Genomic DNA, 20736 nt, shown 5'->3' with positions numbered 1-20736 from the left:
CACCCTCCAGCTGGCAGAGACCTTCAAGTGCCTCTGCTCTCACATCCCCAGAGCTTCTTGGCAGTGTGGCACACCCAGCACTTATATCACAGGAAGACACCCAAGAAAGATGGCGCTTCAAGCACTTACCCTCAGGCAGCCTGATGGCAAGGAGCAGGGTCATGGAAAACGCAAAAACCACAGCATTCAGGTGCACACTGAGACGTGGGTGGTGGGAAACGAGTGAAGCCATGATTAGTGAAGTAACTCAGCCCGGATGCTGGCGCTGTCTCAGCTCTCAGCCTGGTCATACACTCCTGTCTGCTGTCTTCAGAGGCCTCAGCAGAATACCTGTCAATTGGGTCAAGGCAATAGAGTGATTTTTGCTGTCCCTCCTACCCATGGGAAGTGACCAAGGAGTCACAGCAAAGTTTTCTGGCCTGACACAGTATGTCTTCCTTCTTGTTTTCTTGCTACTGTCCCCACAAGGCCACACTGCCCACCCCACCCCCAAGCCCAGCACAAGCTGCTCCATTGAGGAGCGAGGAAAAAATGCAATTCCACAGCGGTCCATGATGAAGCATCTTCCCTCTGACTGAGTAGATGGGCATATAAATATTCCCCGTCTCCGCGGCTCTTTATTTCCCTTGTAAGCAGTTGTCCCATTTCTCCATCTGATGGATTCCCTGTCGCAGCCAGGGTGGGCGTGCCCTGGCTGTCTTGGTCCTCTGTTTCCTTCCACCTACCTATGCCGCCATGGGCCTCCATCCCAGTGCTCATGGGCCAAGATGCAGGCGTTGAAGGCTCATCCGACACAGACCCTTTAAATCAGGAGCAACAGCCCCTGGCTGAGAGAGCCAGGTGAGGGAAGCCAGTCTCTGCAGACTCGGCGTGAACAGGCTCACCCAGACACTTCACGGGGTACGTGGGGCTGTGGCTAGCTGCTCTCTCATTAGCCTACCTTGCTTCCTGATGGAACAGACAGCCTCCATTTTCAGAGGACTTAGAAGCTGAAGAAGGAGAGTCTCATTAGCAGAGGGACCATCTAATATTAATCACCCCTTAAAATTGACAAGGGAGGCAGCTCATTTAACCACTTAATTGCTACAGGTTTTTATGGGCTGCTGTTTGCAGACATATTTAATGAAGAAGTTATAAATCTAAGAGAGCTTAAAATTTTAATTTTATCCCTAAATATTATCCTTGTTCTCGAGTTTGTAGTCAGGCCTCAGGAGTGTAGTCACGTGAGATACTCTTTAAATGAACATATTTGCTAACTGGCGTGATTTCAGTTTTTAAAACATTGGTTCCAGCAATTAGGCTTTTTTTTTTCCAGTTCCCAAATGACTAGAGGAATTCGTCTTGATTATAATTGCTCTTAGCCACGCATATCTAATTTGTGTCTTTTTAAGTGTTAATTAGTAAACAGTTCGAGCTGACATCTTTATGTGTTTGTGTGTTGAAAAATGGGGCTTATTGCTTATTTAGCTTGGGGCTGATCCCGATAGCATTTACGTCACTACTCAGAGGTGAAATTAATGGAACCACATTTGGCAGCGTGAGGTTAAAAGAATTTTCAAATTCAACTTTTAGATGTCCACTTTGTTAGGGCCTCTTCAAATGCACGAGGTTAGGGTGGGCTGGGGAGCCTGGTCTGCTGGAGGAAGGCCAGGTAGGGTTGCATTCATAATGAAATGGCAGCGTCCCAACTTTATCACAGCAGAGTGCTCGGATCCAGCCCAGTGGTTCCTTCCTTTCTGCTTTTGGAAAGCATTCCTAGTGCTTAGGAATGTGAACTGATTTGATGATGGTTGAGTTGCAGCCACAGAAATATGTGGTCCCTTTGCACCATCTACTGGTCATGTCTTGAACTGCACTGGATTACATGGCTGCCTCTGCTAGGTGTTCTTCACCCTGTGTTCTTTGAACAGCTTTATTATCGGCCAGGAAGGCAAAATATTTGGAAAAGCAAATATTCCTACCTCGTGAACCAAGTGTGATTGATCCAGTAGACTGCTATAAGCTCCTGTATATTCTTCCAAGGTCCCAGCTGCCATCTAAATTTTTACAGAGATCACACTGGCTTGAGACCATTCCTATGCAAAACAAAGAAACTCCAAAAGACAGTGCATGGTGAGGCAGGGGTGTGGCAGTCAGCAGACCGCCAGTTTATCCTGTGCCTCGCTGTACCGTCAGCACACGTGCAGTGGCTGCAGCTACAAAGAAACTTTTAAATTTGTTAAAGAACTTAGTAGGTGGCTTGGATGGGATTTTTTTTTAAGATTTATTTATTATTATATCTAAGTACCCTGTAGTTGTCTTCAGACACACCAGAAGAGGGTGTCAGATCTCATTACAGATGGTTGTGAACCACCATGTGGTTGCTGGGATTTGAACTCAGGACCTTTGGAAGAGCAGTCGGTGCTGTTAACCACTGAGCCATCTCTCCAGCCCTTGGATGGCATTTCTAAAGGCCTAAAAGATGCCTTCCAAAGTGTGAGGGCGGTTGGTTCACTGCCACATTCTGCTAACCACAGGCATGCACCCACGAGTCATGCCGCAGACCAGCGTTAATCCTCCTCTCCCACTGAAGAGGACCTCTCTGGTATGGCACCATTTGAAGCAGACTCAGGACTCCTCCCAGTTGGAGATCATTGTGGGGATTGGGGGTCTTCCTTGATTTTCTCTGTGCCTCACTTTGTGAGGCAGCATCTTGCACTGAGCCTGGAACTCACTGACTGAGCTAGGCTAGGCTTTGCCAGTGTGCTCCAGGATCTCTCGCCCACCACTGGGCTTACCCACCACTGGGCTCACACTGGCCTTTCCATGGGCGCTTGTGATCTGAACCCGGCTACTCATGCTTGCATGGCGGACACTTTTCCAACAGAGCTATCTCCTCCTGTCCAGGCATCAACTTTTCAATACTTGGTGTTTTCCCGACAGACCCATGCACACGCATGAAAATACAAACTCAGAAACATGTGAAGTACAGAGTGAATCTCCCCTGCTGCCCACCTCAGACACGCACATCTAACCAGTGTTACACCAGCAAGCTGCCTACTTCAGACACACACATCTAACCAGTGTTACACCAGCAAGCTGCCTACCTCAGACATGCACATCTAACCAGTTTACACCAGCAAGCTGCCCACCTCAGACACGCACATCTAACCAGTGTTACACCAGCAAGCTGCCCACCTCAGACACGCACATCTAACCAGTGTTAGTTACACCAGCAAGCTTCCCACCTCAGACATGCACATCTAACCAGTGTTATACCAGCAAGCTACCCACCTCAGACACACACATCTAATCAGTGTTACACCAGCAAGCTGCCTACCGCAGTCATAGCTCTGAAACCTGCTCCCCACTCCTGCACACTCTAAGTCCTTCCTCCTAATGCCCTCCCTTCATCAAAGAGGCTTTTTTTTTTTTTTTTGCTGCTAGCAGATGGAGACTGTATCAGAAGCCACAACTGGCCAAAATGCAGTCTGCAGCCCATTCCTTCTGCTGGCCGAATTCCCTGCCTTTAAAAAAACAAAACACTTTTTCAAGAGTTTTATATACTGTATTTCTATCACTACACTTCCACTCCCTTTCAACTTCATGACCTCTTCAATTACACACACACACACACACCTGAGTCCATCGAGAATTGCTGGTTTGGCTTGTGTTTAGGGATGACCACACGGATTGGCTGACCACATAGGATTATAACCCACCAGGGGCTCGACTTATAGAAGTCTGGCACTCCATCTCTCAGCAATCACTAGTCACTGATAGCTCTTCCTCTAGTGTTGGAACCGTGTGAGGTTTTCCCTGTCAGCTAGTGGCATCACTGGGCAGGTCTTGTCCAAGCAGCCACATTGTTGAGATTTAACAGGTACAACTATCTTGTAGCTGGCATCCAGGCTCTCTGCCTTTGACAGGCTCCCCCCTCCAAACCTCCCCATGCCGTCTGCAGTGTTCCTCGAATCTTTAGGGTACAGTTTCTATATGTTTATCAGCTGGGCCTGGGCACCCCACAGTCAGACGGCCTCTGCATTTTGGCCAGTTGTGGCTTCCGTAACGGTCTTGTCTTCTGTGAAAAGAAGCTTTGTGGATGAAGAGTGAGAGCCACGCTTCTCTGTGGGCCTGAGGGGAAGGATTTAGAACGCTGTTGGAAATTATTGTCACTGGCAACAGTTCGTTCCTTTCTAGGGCCCATGGCCTCACCAACCACAGGCATGAGTTTCCTCATACTGAGCAGGCCTTAAGTGACGAGGAGGTTTGGTCACCTCTAAGGTGCAGGTGCCACTGCTGCCCACGGGTGCATCTTGCCATGCTGTCCCCAGTGGTGCTTCCCAGGCCTCACGGCTGAGTGGGACTTTGACTGCTTCTCCCTGGCAGCGCACACTGGCAGCCCATGTTAGCACTTCTGTCTGAGGGCTGATCCTCAGAGAGAGGCTTCCACTCAGCTCTCGCTGGACTCCTCCAAGTCTTCCAGCAACAGCAGTAAGCTGTGTAGCAGTCCCCTCTGACCAACAGCTCAGTGAGTCCGCATGCTTGGCACTGGGGGGGGGGGTTAGTCTGTGGCTTTGTGGGGTGTACCCTCACTCCACATGCCATGCCCTTGATGTATGTACTTAGCCAGTCACCTGCTGAGTGAATTTGGGCTCATCCCCAGTGACCCTCTCTCAGTGTGTGTGACTTGATTTGCTGTGTGTGTGGCTTTGCTCCCCTGGGTATGGCTTTCTTTAGAAGGGGAAATACTAGTTTGCTTTCCGAGTGGAGATGAGCCCACTTAAGCCCCAACCAAAGGAGCACAGGCTAGCTTTCTCTACATTCCAGCCCAGCCCAGAGGCGCTCCACGGTCCCCACACTGGTCTGTTGTCACCCCTGGCTGTCCGCTGCTTGCTGGCTTGGTGCTCGTGGCGTGGTGGTTTCCCTCCCTTTCCTTCATCTTCCCCCTCCGTGGGGTGCATGGCGTGCACTCACCCATGCAGATGTCTGTGCAGAGTCCAGGGGTGAGCATCAAGGGTCCTTCCTCTCTGTCACTGTCCTCCTAACGTTTGAGATAAGGTCTCTCACTGAACCCGGAGCTGCTGTTCTCTAGTGCAGCTGGCCTGTGAGACCCAGGGACACTCCTGTTGCTGCTGCACAGCGTGGGCGTCACAGGAGCACAGTGGCAAGCCTGGCTGTGTGAGTTCTGTGAAACTCGGCTTTTCATATGCACACAGCAAACACTACCTTCTAAGCCAGTGGTTCTGAGCCTTCCCAATGCTGCAATCCTTTAATACAGTTAGTTCCTCAAGTTGTGGTGACCCTCTACCATAAAATATGTTGTCACTACTTCATAACTGTGCTTTGATCCTGTTATGAATGACAGTGTAAACATCTGATTCGCAGGATGTCTTATATACACCTCCTGTGAGAAGACTGCGCTTCAAAGGGGTCGCGACCCACAGGTTGAGAATCACTTCTCTAAGGCATTTTTTTTTTTTATTGTCCCCAGCCTCTTTTTATTTGCTTTTGAGTAATACTTTTATTAATTCTTTGAAAATTTCATACAATGTGTTTTAAATATATTCAACCTCCAACTCCTCCCATTTCCACCCTCCCACCCAACTTTGAGATTTCTGACTTTTGTTTTTTGGTTTGTTTGGCTTTCCATTGAGTCGTTTGTGCTGCCCAGCTAGCCTTCGGTGACAGTCATCTGCCTGTGTGTGGCCATCCCACAAGAGGTCACATTGACAAAGACTCCTTCCAGCACCTAGAAAATACCAATATTTTTTCATCTAGGAGTGGGATTTCGTGTCCACCTTAAGCCCTGCTGCAAGGATTCTGGCTGGCTGGAGCGTGCACTGGCCTTGGCACGCCCGCACAGTTGTGAGCTCATGTCCTCTGTGCTGGTGCCTGGGAAACACCGTTTTCTTGATATTACCATGGGCCTCGGCTGCTTTTATTTTTTTTAGAGAATTTACTTTTAGTTACATGGGGATGTGGCATATGCACAAGAGCTCACCTGAAGAAGCCAGCGGTGTCTGATCCCCCTGGAGCTGGAGTTACAGGCAGCTGTGAGTCGCCCAACTTAAGCTGGGAACAGAACAACAGACCCCTCTTCCTCGAAGATCCCAGAGCCTTGCTGAGGGGTGTGACGCAAATGTCCCCTTTAGGGCTGGGCTCGCCAGTCTCTTCTTAGTCTCTGCGTGTTCGTGAATGGTGGTTCTTGTTGTCTACTACAAGGAGGAGCTTCCCTGATTGGAGGGTATGTCAGACTCTTCCCTCTCTCAGGCTGATCCCTCCCCTCTCAGGCTGACCCCTCCCCCCCCTCAGGCTGATCCCTCCCCTCTTATTTTTTTTTTTAAGATTTATTTATTATTGTATGTAAGTACACTGTAGCTGTCTTCAGACACACCAGAAGAGGGAGTCAGAACTTGTTACGGATGGTTGTGAGCCATCATGTGGTTGCTGGGATTTGAACTCTGGATCTTCGGAAGAGCAGTCAGGTGCTCTTACCCACTGAGCCATCTCACCAGCCCCCATCCCCTCTTATTTTTAAGAGCCCTTTATCCTTTAAAGATGGCAACCTTGGGCTGGGTAAATGTTTTGGATTTCGTTTTCATGGCATTTTTACAATAAAAACCACTGCATTCCCTTCTGTATTTTATATTTTAAAATACCAAAATATTAAACACTTACCAAACCCTTGATCCATTTGGCGTGTACTGGAAAGTAAAGAGCTGGCTTTATTTCTAAGGCTTAGGCAGTTTTCCGCTCATTTTCTTCTGTGAGCTCTCTGTGTATCTTTTCCCGTCTTTCCATGTGTTCCCGTGCCTTCTGTGCTGCCTCGCTCTCACATACGGTGGCTTAGCTGAGTTCTCTGTGTGCCCCCAGGACTTTCCTAATTAGAGGCATAATTATTCCATCGGAACCTTACAGCCTTCCAAGGAGGGGCGATTGTACAACTATTTTATTGTTTTGTTTTATTTTGAGAGAGGGTCCCGATCAATGTATAGTCCAGGCTGGCCTTGAGCTCATGAATCTCCTGCCTCCACCTCAGAACTGGAATTAGAGACTTGTGCCACCAACATTCCACCTTCCATCAACAGTTTTCGGTGCATTGTTTATTTGCGGTGCATGCATACAGAGGGCAGAAGGCAATTTTCAGCCTCCCACCAGGTGGGTCCTAGGGATAGAACTCAGGTCTTCAGGCTTGGTAGCAAGCACCTGTACCTGCTGAGCCATCTCACCATCTGCCTGAGAGGGGAGGGGTCCAACTGAGAGGGGAGGGGCCTGACATCTCCCAATCAGGGAAACTCCTCCTTGCAGTAATAACAAGAACCACCAAGCGTGGAACCCACAGAGAATGAGACCCTGGAGAGCCCAGCCCTAAAGGGACCATTACACCTCTCCCCAAGGTTTTTTTTGTGAGACTGCACAGAATCACGGGTGATAGGGTGGCTGGCGTTTTACACGCATGTCCACCCGGGTCTTTGTGTATTGGCCAGTGGGAAACCAAAGGGTTCTCTTTAATGAATTCTCGTGTGTTTCTTTCTGCTGTTCTTTTGAGATGGGGTCTCAAGTAGCCCAGGCTGCCCTTAAACTCTGTATCTAACTGAGGATAACCTTCAACTTCCGGTCCCCTTGTCTTTACTTCCCAGTGCTGGGTTATAGGTAGCACCATGCCGGGTTTTTACAGTGCAGGGGATCAAACCTAGGCCCAGTGTGTGCAGGGCCAGATCTGTGCCGACTGAGCCGCATGCCCAGCCCCTCCTGTTGGTTTTCAGGACATGGCTGGGTGTTGTGTGTCGCTGTGACTTCTGTCAGCAGGGCCATTGCTTGCGCCTTCTCATCTGCCGCATGTATAGAGGACGCTCCCAGTGCTGGCTGAGATTCTGGAGCAGGCCTCTCCTGAACTGAAGCAACAGTAATGTCGCTGTCCTTGTCACCTTACCCACAGACCAGCAGCCCAGACACCACCCTGACCGCTCGTGTAGTGTAGCACCTGTCCCCTTCCTGGTGTACCCCTTCCCTCAGCTGGCCCTTCCAGGTCCCCAGGCCTCTTTAGTGGCGTTACGTTACCCGTGTTTGTCTTTTCTCCTGTTTGAGAATTGGCCCTGTGTTTCTCTTTCCCGCATAATCTCACTGGGATGGGTGCAGCCTCTCAGGGCCGCTTTCAGTCACCTGTGGACATGGCTGTGTTTTCCCCCACCATGCTCTGAGTTCCCACCCCCCAGCCCCCCACACTGTCTTTGTGGCTTTGTTTGTTTTGCTTTGTTTTGTTTTTTCAAGACAGGGTTTCTCTGTGTAGCCCTGGCTGTCCTGGAACTCACTCTGTAGACCAGGCCTCAAACTCAGAAATCTGCCTGCCTCTGCCTCCCAAGTGCTGGGATTAAAGGCGTGTGCCGCCCCGGCTCTTTGCGGTTTTGTATTTGTCTCTTGTATATCTGCGTGCATGTGTGTGCATGTGTGTGCGTGTGTGTGTATGTGTGTGTGTGTGTGTATGTGTGTGTGTGTGTGTGTGTGTGTGTGTATGTGTGTGTGTGTGCTGTGTGTGTGAGGGTGCGCTCACAGGCCAGAATCGGACCCCATGGAGTTGGAGCTATGAATGGTGAGCCACCCAGTGTGGGTGCTGGAATGCAAACTCAGCTCCCTTGGAAGAGAAGTAAGTTCTCTAACGACTGCGGCGTGTCTGTCGCAGTGGTCCTTGGCCTTCCAGTGCTGCAGTGGTTTACTACGGCTCCTCATGTCAGGGTGACCCCAACCATGAAACTATCTCATGGCTACTTCATAACTGTAATTCTGCTACTGTTATGAATCCTACTGTAAACATTTTTTGAGGTGAAGGTTTGCTGCGGGGGAGGGGGAATGGCCCACAGGTTGAGAATGCTGCTCCATCTTTTGAGTTTTATTGGAGGCCACAGCACCTAAGAGTGGCTACCACAGTTTGTCGGCATGGTGGCCTGGAGCACGCAGCATTGAAATTAAAGAGCTGTGGAACTGTAGCTGCCGCAGAGATGCTCTTCAAGTCCGCATTCTCTGTCAGGGCTCCATTGTCAACACTCCTACATGTGCAGAACCAGAGTCAAGGTGAGCGGCTGGCTTTCGCAGGTCCTTCAGAGGAGGGTTTCCACTTTTTTTTCTTCGGGTTTATGGGACTTTTTAATCCCACATGTTAAAGTACAGCAATTCCCCAAGCAGAGCTAGAAAAAGTTGCCAGGCAGAGGTGACAAACACCTGTATTGTAGCAGAGATGGAGTGGGGCAGGACCTCCACAGGATACCCCATGTGGCATTGCACGACCTGCAGCGTCTCTTCAGGTGTTTCCTGCAGTGACGTAGAGGAGGGTGTGTTCCAGCATTACAGACAGCCCCCCCCCCCAGTTTTTAATGTCCAGGTGAATGCTGAGATGCCATCTCAACCACAACTGTGGCTTCCATTCACCTGTACACACACACACATACATCTCCACAGACCCACCCAATCCCAGGCCTCCCCAGCAAGCAGGCCCCACCCACAGGTGCCTGCCTGTGGGACCACAGCAAGGGGAGGCTGTTCTGTATCCATAGAGGAAGCTTGTTCCCCCGTTCTCAGCCGTGCAGCTCCTCTACCTGTCATTCACTCTCAGCTTTTAATAGTCGTGATATAGAGCTTTCCATCTGCTTCATGAAATGTCCCCATTGACAGCGTGGTATTGCTGCCGCTGTGGTGTGGCAGCCTTCATCCTCTGCCTAGCTGGGAAGTGTACACCTCTCTCCAGGAGAGGCACGGAGGCTGACAGTCGCTCCATGGGAGTCAGGTAGCGTGTGACTCTGCTGAGTGTCCACATGGAGAGAGGACAGAACCGGGGTGCTCACTGTTGTGGCGCTGGTCATCCTGCCCCATTAGAAGCCCAGCTCCCCCACTTTGCCTGTGACACTCTTGCTGGGCCTTGCTGTCACCCAGTACAGACTCACATAGAAAACATTGACAAGACATGGACCCCAGAGTCCTCCCCCTCTGTGTCATTCAGCCCTTTGGTTGCCTGCGGACTGCATGGGTCCAGACGTTCCCAGCCCTGCATGCTAAGTGGAATATCTAGAGTCCCTGTTAGAGGGCAGATGCAAAGTCTAAGCTAGCCCATCCCAGAAATGCGGTGCAGCAGGCCCGCTCCACAGCAGGCCCAGCCCACAGCAGACCCACCCCAATCCTTCCCCAGGATTGAACCCCAGGTCCAAGACACAGCATGGAGAACATGGAGCCCATGAGTGGAAAGGGCACCTGGCAGAATGGAGGCTCATTGGAGGCTGAGCTGTGGATGAGGAAGGGCTGAGGTCTAAGGTGTATTTACAAATGGGACACAGGTTTGAGTGCAGGCTGTGGCAGTGCCTGGGAGGTGAGGGATAATGGAATAGCCCAAGGGAGGTCTGAAGAGCAGGCGGGTGGCTGCTGTGTCCTGCCCCTCAACTTCTCTCACCACACAGTCGTTTACAAAGCTCATCCTCAAGAATGGTGTGGTTGAGGTCCAACAAATGTCAACCCTCGAGCTGGGGGTGGCGGTGCGCGCCATTAATACCGCACTTCAGAAGCAGGCAGATCTCTGTGGATGTAGAGCCGAGGCTACCTTGTCTTAAAAAAAAAAAAAGTAAGTGAACTTTTATGATGTTTTAATAAATTACTTTTTTGTTCTCGACTGAATTCATAGCTATCCTGGGCTGTCTGGTCTAGCCTCTACTACTCCCTCTGCCCTGGCATTAGGCCATCTGTGAAAGCCCAGCCTTCCCTCCACTGTTCTCCACCCCTGAACCATCTCTCTGCTATTCTAGCCCACACTCCAGGGCCTTCTGTGATCTGCTGCCACGCCACCTGCTTTGGCTCTGGTTGTCACCTGACCCCATGTCTCCCACCTGCAGCCCATCAAGGGGTGGGCATGGACACCTGTCCAGCTCAGCATTTGCTCCAGGCTCCCCTCTGGGCCAGGACCAGCACTGTCCTGCCTCACTCTGGGGTCTCAGGAAGTTGGATCCTTCCCTCAGCATGCTTCCTGACTGCAGAGTAAAGAGCTAGAAAGAAACCTTCCTGCCTGCCTTGTCCCCCTGTGGATGTGACTGGCACTGAATCAGGAGAGGACGAGGGCCTGAGCAGGTACAACCTGTGCATGCCAGCCCCACCCCCACTACTGCCCCGTTGGTAGGCAGCAAGCACTTCTGAGTCAGGCAAGCCTCCCCTTACCAATCATTAAAAGGACCCAGGACCTTTCATAAATGCTGCTGCTTTCCCCATATCGGCCTCTTGGGCACAAGCACTGCTGGGTGTGTTGGCACAGATCACCCCAGTGACTCCCACAGCTCCCCTGTGAGTGGCAGGAGAAGCTAGTCACCCCTTTCCCTGGTGGCTGCAGTGACCTAGCCTCTATGATGCTGCCACCTCCTCCTAACACAATGCTAGTCTCCTGAGAGCAAGGGCTTGTGGAGACCGTGACCCACTGTCTGACCTGTCTGCCTGAGAGGCCTGAGGCTGTCTATTACAAGGTCCTGGGGCCTCTGGGAAAGTCCCCTACAGAGCCTTTGACAGTGATATCTCTTTCCTAGGCCAAGCCAGCACTACAGTTGCGATGACAGGCTGTGTCCACCAGAGGGCACCCTGCCCTTCACTGCTCAGCTGGACTGGGCTCTGCACACCAAATGCTTTTTAATTGAAAATATTTTTAATTCAAAAAGGATTTGCTGTTTGTACTCAAGTGCAGGTTTTCCTTATGCAGGAGACTAATGTCTTGAGTAAACAGGCCTGGGCTCAAATCCACCTTCAAAGGTACTCTCTGTTTGCCCAAGGGAGTGAAAGGGCTTCCAGAAGCGGCCCTAGTCTCTTGGGCAAACATTTTGGGGACGAAGAATCCCCGGTGGAGGACCTCGTCTGTGGGAAGGTTATCCGCAGCCTAAGGGGGATTATGTCGGGGGACATATGTTGAAATTTCATTTGGGGAATTAGGGAAAACAAGAGTGGGGGAGGTGACTTTTTCCAGCCAGGATAACCTAAAAAGGAAAAAGCTCCAGGGAGAGGGCGGGGGCCGAGGGATCCATGCGTGGTGCCAGCCCCCAGGGTCTCCGTGTGCTTGGGCTGCAGCACAGGAAAAGGCAAGTGTGTGCTTGCCGCTCCTTCTCCACTACAAGCCAGAGTGCAAAGAAAGGAGCGTTCACAGTGAACTGGAAGGCAGGTCCTTGCCCCTCCCAGAGACCCGCTCCCATGCCCAGCCACCACAGGCACGGACCCCTGACCCCACACATGGAGGCCCCACTGCCTGGTCAGCCATGCTTCCCCTACCCACTACCCAGAAAGCTGCAGTTCCCATCTGCCCAGCACCAGTCTCAGGCTAGGATATCCTGGGGCGGGGCCAACCGGACAGCATTAAATGAAGAAAGTTCCACTGCCCCACAGGCTTCCTTCTGCCCTGGGAGCTGGGCACAGCACGGCCTACTTCTGAACAGCTCAGGCAGCATCTCCAGCCCTGACCGCGTTGGTACCATGTGAGCCTTTTCCTTCCCTCATCTGAGAATCACTGCTGGCTTTCAAAGTGCGATACCCTACCCTGCCTGTCCCTAGTTCTCCTCGTGGTTCACCATCACCCACCTGACCACCGTAGTCTAGCCTCTGGCCCTCCCACTCCAACCCTCCCTACATCACTGTGGTCATGTTGGTCATGTGATTGGTCAGGCTTGCTTTCAGAACTGACCCCAACTCCAGTCACCTAGAAGCCACTAGAAAATGAATATTTCAGACCCACCCCAGACTTATGACCACCACTCAAAATTTCATCCTAGCTAGCCTAGGCCTTGCAGGTTCCAGGTCAGGATCTACTGTATCTCACCCCAAGGTGTCACTTCTCAGGCAGCCCCCAGGACTGTCAACCCCCACCCCAAGGGTATAGACCTATCCTCTTTGTCTTCTGACTGCATGATGGCTGTTGTCCCTGTGGTCCAGCTACCTCTACACACACACACACACACACACACACACACACAGCCTCCCGGGGACTCTCCCAGCCACCAGTAAAACTACACCCTGTCCTCTCCCTAGCCTGTGCCTTCTCTGTCTGAACTGCTGTCCTGACATCCCAGGCCTTTGTTCTATTGGGAACAGCCCCTGGCCCTCTACCCTCAAGTCTCTACCATTAAGCCCCCGCCCCCGCATCTCTGCCCTTCCATGGTTTCGCTCTTTCCTGGGAAAGGCTCCTTTGCTTGGGCCTATGCCTTGTACAACTGCCCTAGGAGGTGGTGGTTAGTCCTCGACTATATGGAAGGTTCCTGGGCCCCTCTGCCACCACACTATGAGCCCTGGGAACCAAGGATTCCACAGGACTTATGCCTTTATAGTCTTCCCAACATGACCCCATCCTCCAAACATTCCTCCTCCCACCCACCACTCCATTAGCCCCAACAGAGTAAGATAAAGCCAACAGAGGCTGGAATGTGTTTCTGTTCACTGACATGCATACACCGAAGCAGCCACCAGGTGGCAGTGTTGTGCCGACCATTGCCTGAAGCGTCTTGGGTAGACAGCTGCCTATAGCCTGATAAAATGGTGTTAGCCTGATGGGATGGTGTCCTGTGCCTTCAAGAGTCACTAGAAGGTGGGAAAATGGCAGGGGGAGCTGTGGGCGCTCTGATAGGCTCCCCTCGTAGCCACCAGCTGTTTAATAGAAACTGCTTGCCACCAAGGAAGGGCCTATGCCACCCTTGGAATTGGCTGGCTGTACCCCACCTTAGAAGTGAGTCCACCAAGATCCAGAACGGGAAGACAGGACTCACAGGTCATATGGGCACTATCTTGAGTGGCTCCTTGGTCATGACCTCAGCTACTCTTTCTCAGGGCAGCTCCCTTTGGGGGTGTGATGAGGCTGTTTGGGCCACACAGCCTGACTGGGGTCTGCAGCTTCTCCTCCTACAGTTTGGCCACACTCTGCTCCACAGGCTGAGTACCATGTGGGCGTCCACACAGAGTGACTGAGCTCAAGACAGCAGTTCATCAACCTCCTCCCTGTTGGAAACATTTCCAGAGCCCCCACTGCTCACCAGTTCTGATCTACTGAACGTGGTTGGAAACCGCTAACATAAATGCCTCTCGCCTAATAGGGCACCCCAGGCTATCCCACAAGCCCTCTTCACCTCTGCCGGGATAAGAAATCCTGTTCTGCAGCCCACCCCACGGCAGGGCCCCCTCCCACCCCAGACACTTGTGTCTTCTCAGAGTTTTCACTGGGCTTGGAGCCTTTTGCTGCCAGAATTTACTCTATAGAATTAGGATCCGCACTGTAAGGGTTAGTGGTCCTCCATAGACTGGCTCTTGGCTCAGGCTAGCAGGGTGGCCAGCAGAAGGCAGGCTCCCACATCACCAGTTGCTGTTAGTCTGCCTGTAGCTGTGAGGGTCCCCACCAGGAAGGCTCTGGGTGCCGTGAGATCCGGCTACAGAGGGTGCAGGATTGTGAGAGCCCAGAAGCCCTTCCTTCCCTTGCCTCTCCCCCGGGTCACTGAGGTGGCTGTCATGGGTGCTGCACAGCAAGGGGTCCCAGGACCTGAGGGTTGAGAGAGGCTGGTCAGGCATGGAGTTCACTCTCCGGTCTATCTCTGTCTCCGAGAGCTTTAGACACAACTGGAGCCTCTCAGCGTGGCACAAGATTCTCGTGTGAGCTTGCCATTGGCACCAGTAGTGGACACTGCGTTCTCTCTCTCTCTCTCTCTCTCTCTCTCTCTCTCTCTCTCTCTCTCTCTCTCTCACACACACACACACACACACACACACACACACACACACACACACACTTTCATACAGAATGAAACACTATCCCAGCTCTAGTTCCAGGCCTGGATGCCTGACCTGCAGTCGCTCTGCCTAAGGCTCATCAGGAGCCTCCCCTCTGCTCAGCGGGGCCTTCTCCAGGATCCTGTGGTCTGACTCTGCCTCTTTCCTTCTCTTGCAGTACGAGTACAGCTTCCGCACCGAGCAGAGCGCAGCAGCTCGACTCCCACCCAGCCCTACCCGGTGCCAGCAGATCCCCCAATCCTGAGGAGCCCACAGCCTCCTGGGGGAGAAGACATCTCCTACCCGGTGCCCAGACTACTGATGGGGTGGCTGGGGTGAGAGTCACTCCCTCCCTCACCTGCCCGTTCTGCTTGCCCTGCTCACTGGCCACGAGACTCTGGGCAGCTGCTTGGTCATGTGTGGTCATCAGCTCGCCCGCTGAGACTTCCCTGCCTCCCTGGGACCGTTGTTCATAATTGTGACTAATGTATGTGCTGTTAGTGACCAGAGGCTCCTGTGTGATGACCACTTACCCCGCCAAGAAAGAAAACTCCTTCCTTACCTGGACTCACCCATGAGGGGCCCAGGCACACACTCCAGCCGCCCAGTGACACCCACTGGCTCCCCTCAACTGACCGTCACCTACCACAGAAATCCCACAAAGCCACTAGCTCCCTCCTGGGACATTCCAGGGTTGATTGCTTCACTTAGGACCCTGCAAGATCCACTGATGGCCTCTGACCCAGCTACCTGGGAACAAGCGCCACTCGCCAGCAGGCTCCAGTGGCCCACACATGCATTTCATGACGGCACTAAGCAGCAGGACTAAGATGCACTTGAGACAACTGTGGACTCTTCCCCCTTTCCACACACTGGACGTCCAGAGAGCATAGATGGGACCCCGCTTTCTATGGAGGTGACTGGGTGCCTACCTGGATGGAAACTTGGCTGCTAGGGTACTATGCCCAGTCACAGGTGCCAATTCCCACAAAGGGCTCATCTGTGGAGTGTCCGACGACAGACGACAGCTCCATAGGCCTCTGCCTGGTGACCTGACCTGGTGGCAGCTGGCTCTGAGAAGAACAGTACAGAGGCACCAACTCGTCACAGCCAGACCCACCCCACCATCTAGAAGGCACCTTCCACCAGGGAGCTGCTGTTTTGAAAAGCCCTTCTGTCCCAGGCCTCAGAATTTGGGCCAGGACATTTCACAGGTGTCAACCTGAGGTGCCAAGTTGAACCCTCCATGTGTCGCCATGAGAACAGTAGTCACTGCTGTCCCAGCTCTCAGCCTCACCACCATGCGCTGCTTTGCCACCATTGGCTTTTAGGGCTGGAATGACACTGGTCTCCAGAGCATCTGTGGATGTGAAGATCTGCCCAGTGGTTAGAGGCCATGGGCAGCTACTTCACCAGCTGGTACAAACCTCTCCAGTCACAGCTCTATAGAGACAGCTGGGTGTCCAAGGTGCAAAAGGATCAGGAGCAAGAACAAGCCAACAAGATGGCGTGAGCTGGGGCAGGGCCAAAAATACCTCACCAGCCTACACCAGCCCCTCCTCCGTCCCAGACCCTCAGGCCCAGTCAGCCAGTCTTTCTGCTTGATGGTACTTCATTTCTATGTGTCAGGAAGGGTCACCTTGCTTCCTCCCCTCAGATGTGAGCACACCCTATGGGGTACCCATCAACCCCTTGCCTCTGGGCCCCACATCCTCCGGGTAGCAGAGGTCCATAGAGTCAACATAGACATCTCTAGCAAAACCTAGTGCCACGCTGGTGCTCAAAGGAGCTAATAAACTGACCTAAGACTGCTCCACCAGCTGGGGTCCCAAGGATCTGTGTCTGCGGCTGCAGGTGTGACATCAAGTGGCTTGTGTGGCCTGAGGCCCAAGAGAGGGGTTGACCACCGTTGTCTGAGTTAACCGGGAAGGTTGGGCACAAAGTTCTGGACTCTCCTAACCTCTTCATTGAAGTCTGTACACTTTGGCCACTCTTTCTGTTCCTCGGTTATGAAATCACTTCTGCCACAGGGAGCCAGGTGGCCCTCCTCTTCCTTGGAGGAGAATGTGGCTTCTCTGAAGCTCTCGAAGGTCCTGGCCTGGAAGTGCAAAACCGAAGACTGTGGGCCTGTTAGTGATCCAGAGGCCAAGTGAGGGGATTCCTGGAGAAAGATCTAGTGCTTTGCAGCCCATGCGTGCACTCCCACAGGACTCAGCCCCTGGGGGGAGGGCAAAGCGCCCACTCGGAGCTGGAGCAGTCTCCGGATGGACGGACGGACGGATGGTTGCTGCACACTTAGCTGAAGAAGAACCCTGACTGAGAATGTTGTAGCACTGACAGCTTCTAGCTTTTGAGGCGTTGAGGACGACTTGGTGTCTGTGGTAGGTTCCAGGTTGCACCCAACCCCTGGTTTCTTGTCTTCTGGTGATGGTAATGATCGTGTGTGCTTACCCATGCCCGTCTTATGTGGACCCAGTAGACCCAGACCTGACGGTAGAGCTGTGGCTCACAGCAGCACTGAGTGGCCTTTGGGTACCATGTGGCAGGCACACTGTCAGATGAGCACAAGGAGACGTGAAGAGCCAAACCTCTCCCATGGGTCTCCCCCTCCCCTACCAGCATGTCCCAAACTGCTACTGTCCCTGCAAGCACACACATCTCTCTTGAAATGACTAACCAGAGCACAGTTCCCTATCCCCACCGTCCCCTCTGAAAACTTGGTTCCTTCCTGAGGGCCTTGGAAATGGCACATGGGTAACAAGTGGGGAGGGGGTTGGGGGTGGGGGGAGGGTTGTTCCAGGCTCACTTGCAAATTTATCGTAAGACCAAATCTAAGAATTCCTGTCAGCCTATCTCTGCCACATGGAGAGCCCCGCTCTCCTCGGGGGAAACATGAGAGAGAACCATGACTCTTCTTCCTGGTGGTCAGCAGCATATGGCCACCTGTGGCCAAGGTCATGCTGAAGCCCCTCGGTCAGAAGGACGTCCAGCAGGGGACTGGGGTCCTGAGCGCACACACCCTCCCTTCCACTGGGCTTGGCCATCTTAAGCACATTTCCTGTCATCCCCCAAACAAGCCCAGCAGTGGGTGCTTTTGCCCTCTCACATGAGGAGCCTGAGGCATGGCTACAAGCTTGCCAGTGGCACAGACAGAATCTGACCACAAAGACCCTGGGCCAACCACCCAGCCTTTGTGTCTGCCCTGTGGGCTTTCTTCTGCCGTGGAGATGCCATCACGCTGTGGTAGTGGTCCCTGGCATGGGTCAGGCTGAGAGTCTGTCTGACTGTCCTGTGTGCCCGCCCACACTGAGGGCTCCCCAGCCTCAGAGCATCTTCTGCCCCACTTCTGGCCTCCTGGCCAGGGAGGAGGTAGAAAGGGCCTTGGTGTGGCGCTGAGCCATGAAGGGCTGAACTCACAGAAGTGGTTAGTGTCCAGCCAAGCCCTGGAGCCTGATGACGAGGCTGGGCTCCCATTCCTGCTCCCAGCTCCCTCAGGTGACCCGGGTGCCCCAGCCTTCTCCACCTGCTCTGGGCATGAGCCCTTGAACAATTGCAGCATCTGCACCTGGAGACAAGGCTTTGTTCCCCTTCAAAAGCTTATGAACTGCTGGGCCACCGTGTGGCGCTGGGACAAGGACCTTAGGCACAGCTGCCTTCCTGTGTATTTATTCAAGGTGACTGCTTGGCAAAGGGAGGTCTCAATGTGTGACTGTATCTTAATATAATTTGTTAAATAAATGTTTGTTTTAACCTCGTTTCCCCAGTTTGCTGTTATTTTTAAAGCCACCAGAGGTCAGTGTCCCTCAGAGGAGGCCCTCTGCCCAGCTGCAAACTATCCCTCCTGCTTCCCAGAGCTCCTGGGGGCCAGACAGCTACTACCCTAGCCTTTCAGAAGGAGTTGGCAGGAGACTTGAGGGTGTCAGAACCGCTAACCTCCCTGGCCCTCAGAAGCTCCCGAGTGGACAACAGGGCCTGAAGAGAAGGCAGAGGCTCTTTCATCTGCTACTGTCCTGCCTCTGGGCCTTGGGACAAAGCTACCCTGCTTTGGGCCTGTTCTGACTGCCCAACTGCCACACGATGCCTCTGTAAAACTGCAGAGAAGGCTGTGGGTCCCACACACATGGAGGGCCCTTGGAAGAGGCCTGCAGTCTCATCATGGCGCCCCTCACCTCCTGGCTGTGACTTGTGCATCTCTGGATTGGTCTCACAGCTGGACTGGCTGCCTGCAGCTTGGCATACCTCAGTCTCAGTGGGAAGGAGCTAGAATGGTAACCTTTGGTTCTCCAAAACGTAGGGGCACCTCAAACCTATATGCTCCAGTCTCCAAACCCAGCCTTCCATCTGTGAATCTTTTTTCCCCCACATTTTCAAGGGGAGCCAGGGCTAGATTCTGGTTCTGGCTCTGTGAGTCACTTCAGCAATGTCACCTGACAGAATGAAGGTTTCTCTCCCTGTGGAGCCCCCTTGGGAGGAAGATGGTATGAGGGCAGGCATGCCATGCACATGGCTAAGTGACATGTCTGGGGCCTGTGCAGAATGCAAAGCTCCTCCTTGGTCCTGCATCTGGGACACTGGGAAGGAAATATAAGTGACACCTAGGTCATGGGAAGCTGGAGCCTTAATTGCCACCGGGGAAAGACAGAGTGAGCCCTGATGCCTGGGCCAAATGTGTCCCATGCCCTCCAACCTAGGCCAACGATGCTGAGGTGGCCAAGCCAGGAACCGGTTCACGGACCGAAGCAGATGCTGCTGCCAGCCCTCATCAGCCACCACTCAGGCACCTGGCAGCCTCCCACTCTCCCCACACCAGAGACCGTGACACCCACAAGCACGAGGGCACGGCTATGATTTGGATTTCAAATGTCCTTCAAAAGTGAAGTGACCATCTTAGTTGTCAGTTCACAGCCTCTCCCGAAGTGCGAGGCTCACACACGAGGCCCTGACCCACTGATGTGCTTGTCATCTGATGAGCCGTTGAGAGGCGACAGAAATGGGGCCTACTTGAAGGGACTCTGTCCTTGGACCTGCCCTTGGTACTGTATCCTGTCTCTACCTTCCCCTTCCTCCCGGCCACTGTGGCCTGAGTGGCTCTCCTCAGTCACCCGCTCTGCCTTGATAATCTGTGTCACCCCAGCCCAAAGCAACAGAGCTGAAAGACTACACTACTATAATCTGAATCCTATGAGAGTAAACACATTTTGCATGCGGGTGTGTTATAGCAAGTGAAGGCGAACGTGACCTCTGGGATTACCGTCTCAGTCCAGGATTAGCTGAAGTCCCATTCTCATCCCAAACCCAGAGTCCCAGGGCCTGGAAGATCAGCTGCGGGGCAATCTTTAATCTAAAGCTCATTTGCTCTTCTGGCTCCAGCACCGACTGGCCCAACACCCGTCCCCTGAGCTGCCACATTCCTTAGGAACCCTCCCCAGCCTCTGATCCTTTCATCTATCTTCCCAGGGGCACCCCTACTCTCACTGCCTAAATTTCCCTCACCCTAAGAAGGAAGCCTGGGTCTTTCAGAGACCTAGTGCCCCTCCTAGATCTGACTCACTCCTTCTGATGGCCCTGCTAAATCTCAGGTAACTCCCCACCTAGACTCCAAGTTGCCTCCTGGTCTCCGCATCGGCCATTCCTTCTACCAAGGACGCATTACCCTACTCTTCTGCCTGGTAAGCTCCCTTCAAGGCCTGCCTTGAACCACACTGCAGCAAAGGTGTTGGCTCTCCCCTCGAGCCACCAGAGCCTGCCATGAGTACCCACATGTCACTGAACTGCAGCCACTGGGTGCTCTGATCTGATTCTGTGTCTATTTTCTCCCCTGCCATGGGTCCAAAAAGTGGTAGCATCCATAATGTTCTTCGTGTATGTCACGGGGAATGGACGTGGCAGACAGGAGCTGTGAGCAGATGTTAGAGGTCAGGGGAGGATAGACCCTAGTAGTGCCATAAGGTCCCTCAGTGGCCTCTCTGTGCTAGTCTTGATGTGTCCCAGAGAGACCAT

At 52.8% G+C, this 20736-nt stretch overlaps 1 protein-coding gene and 1 long non-coding RNA gene across 8 annotated transcripts in view; one reads left to right on the top strand and one right to left on the bottom strand.

The window, feature by feature from the left end:
- Gm52507 overlaps positions 1–14964 on the bottom strand; it is a 30300-nt gene extending 15336 nt beyond the window's left edge. For 2 of the 3 annotated variants that reach the window (XR_003953788.1, XR_003953790.1), the window contains exons 1-2: positions 1962–14964; positions 130–330 (exon numbers count right to left, since the gene is read on the bottom strand). This is a non-coding gene — a long non-coding RNA (predicted gene, 52507). Of the gene's footprint in view, positions 1–129; positions 331–940; positions 1018–1961 lie in introns of those variants that run through there. The other variant, XR_003953789.1, reaches the window with a different exon arrangement.
- Positions 1–18493, top strand: part of Mvb12b (multivesicular body subunit 12B) — a 157994-nt gene extending 139501 nt beyond the window's left edge. For 4 of the 5 annotated variants that reach the window (XM_030252116.1, XM_006498373.1, XM_006498370.1 and 1 more), the window contains one exon: positions 14915–18493. In XM_030252116.1, the coding sequence (XP_030107976.1) occupies positions 14915–15001 (87 nt within the window). In that variant the 3' untranslated portion in view covers positions 15002–18493. The remainder of the gene's footprint in view (positions 1–14914) is intronic. The other variant, NM_175184.4, reaches the window with a different exon arrangement.
- Positions 18494–20736: the final 2243 nt, after the last annotated feature.

The sequence above is a fragment of the Mus musculus genome, chromosome 2, assembly GCF_000001635.26.
Source record: "Mus musculus strain C57BL/6J chromosome 2, GRCm38.p6 C57BL/6J".
Taxonomy (NCBI): domain Eukaryota; kingdom Metazoa; phylum Chordata; class Mammalia; order Rodentia; family Muridae; genus Mus; species Mus musculus.
The sequence above is the reverse complement of the archived record's forward strand: the minus strand, read 5'-3'. Positions and strand labels throughout refer to the sequence as shown.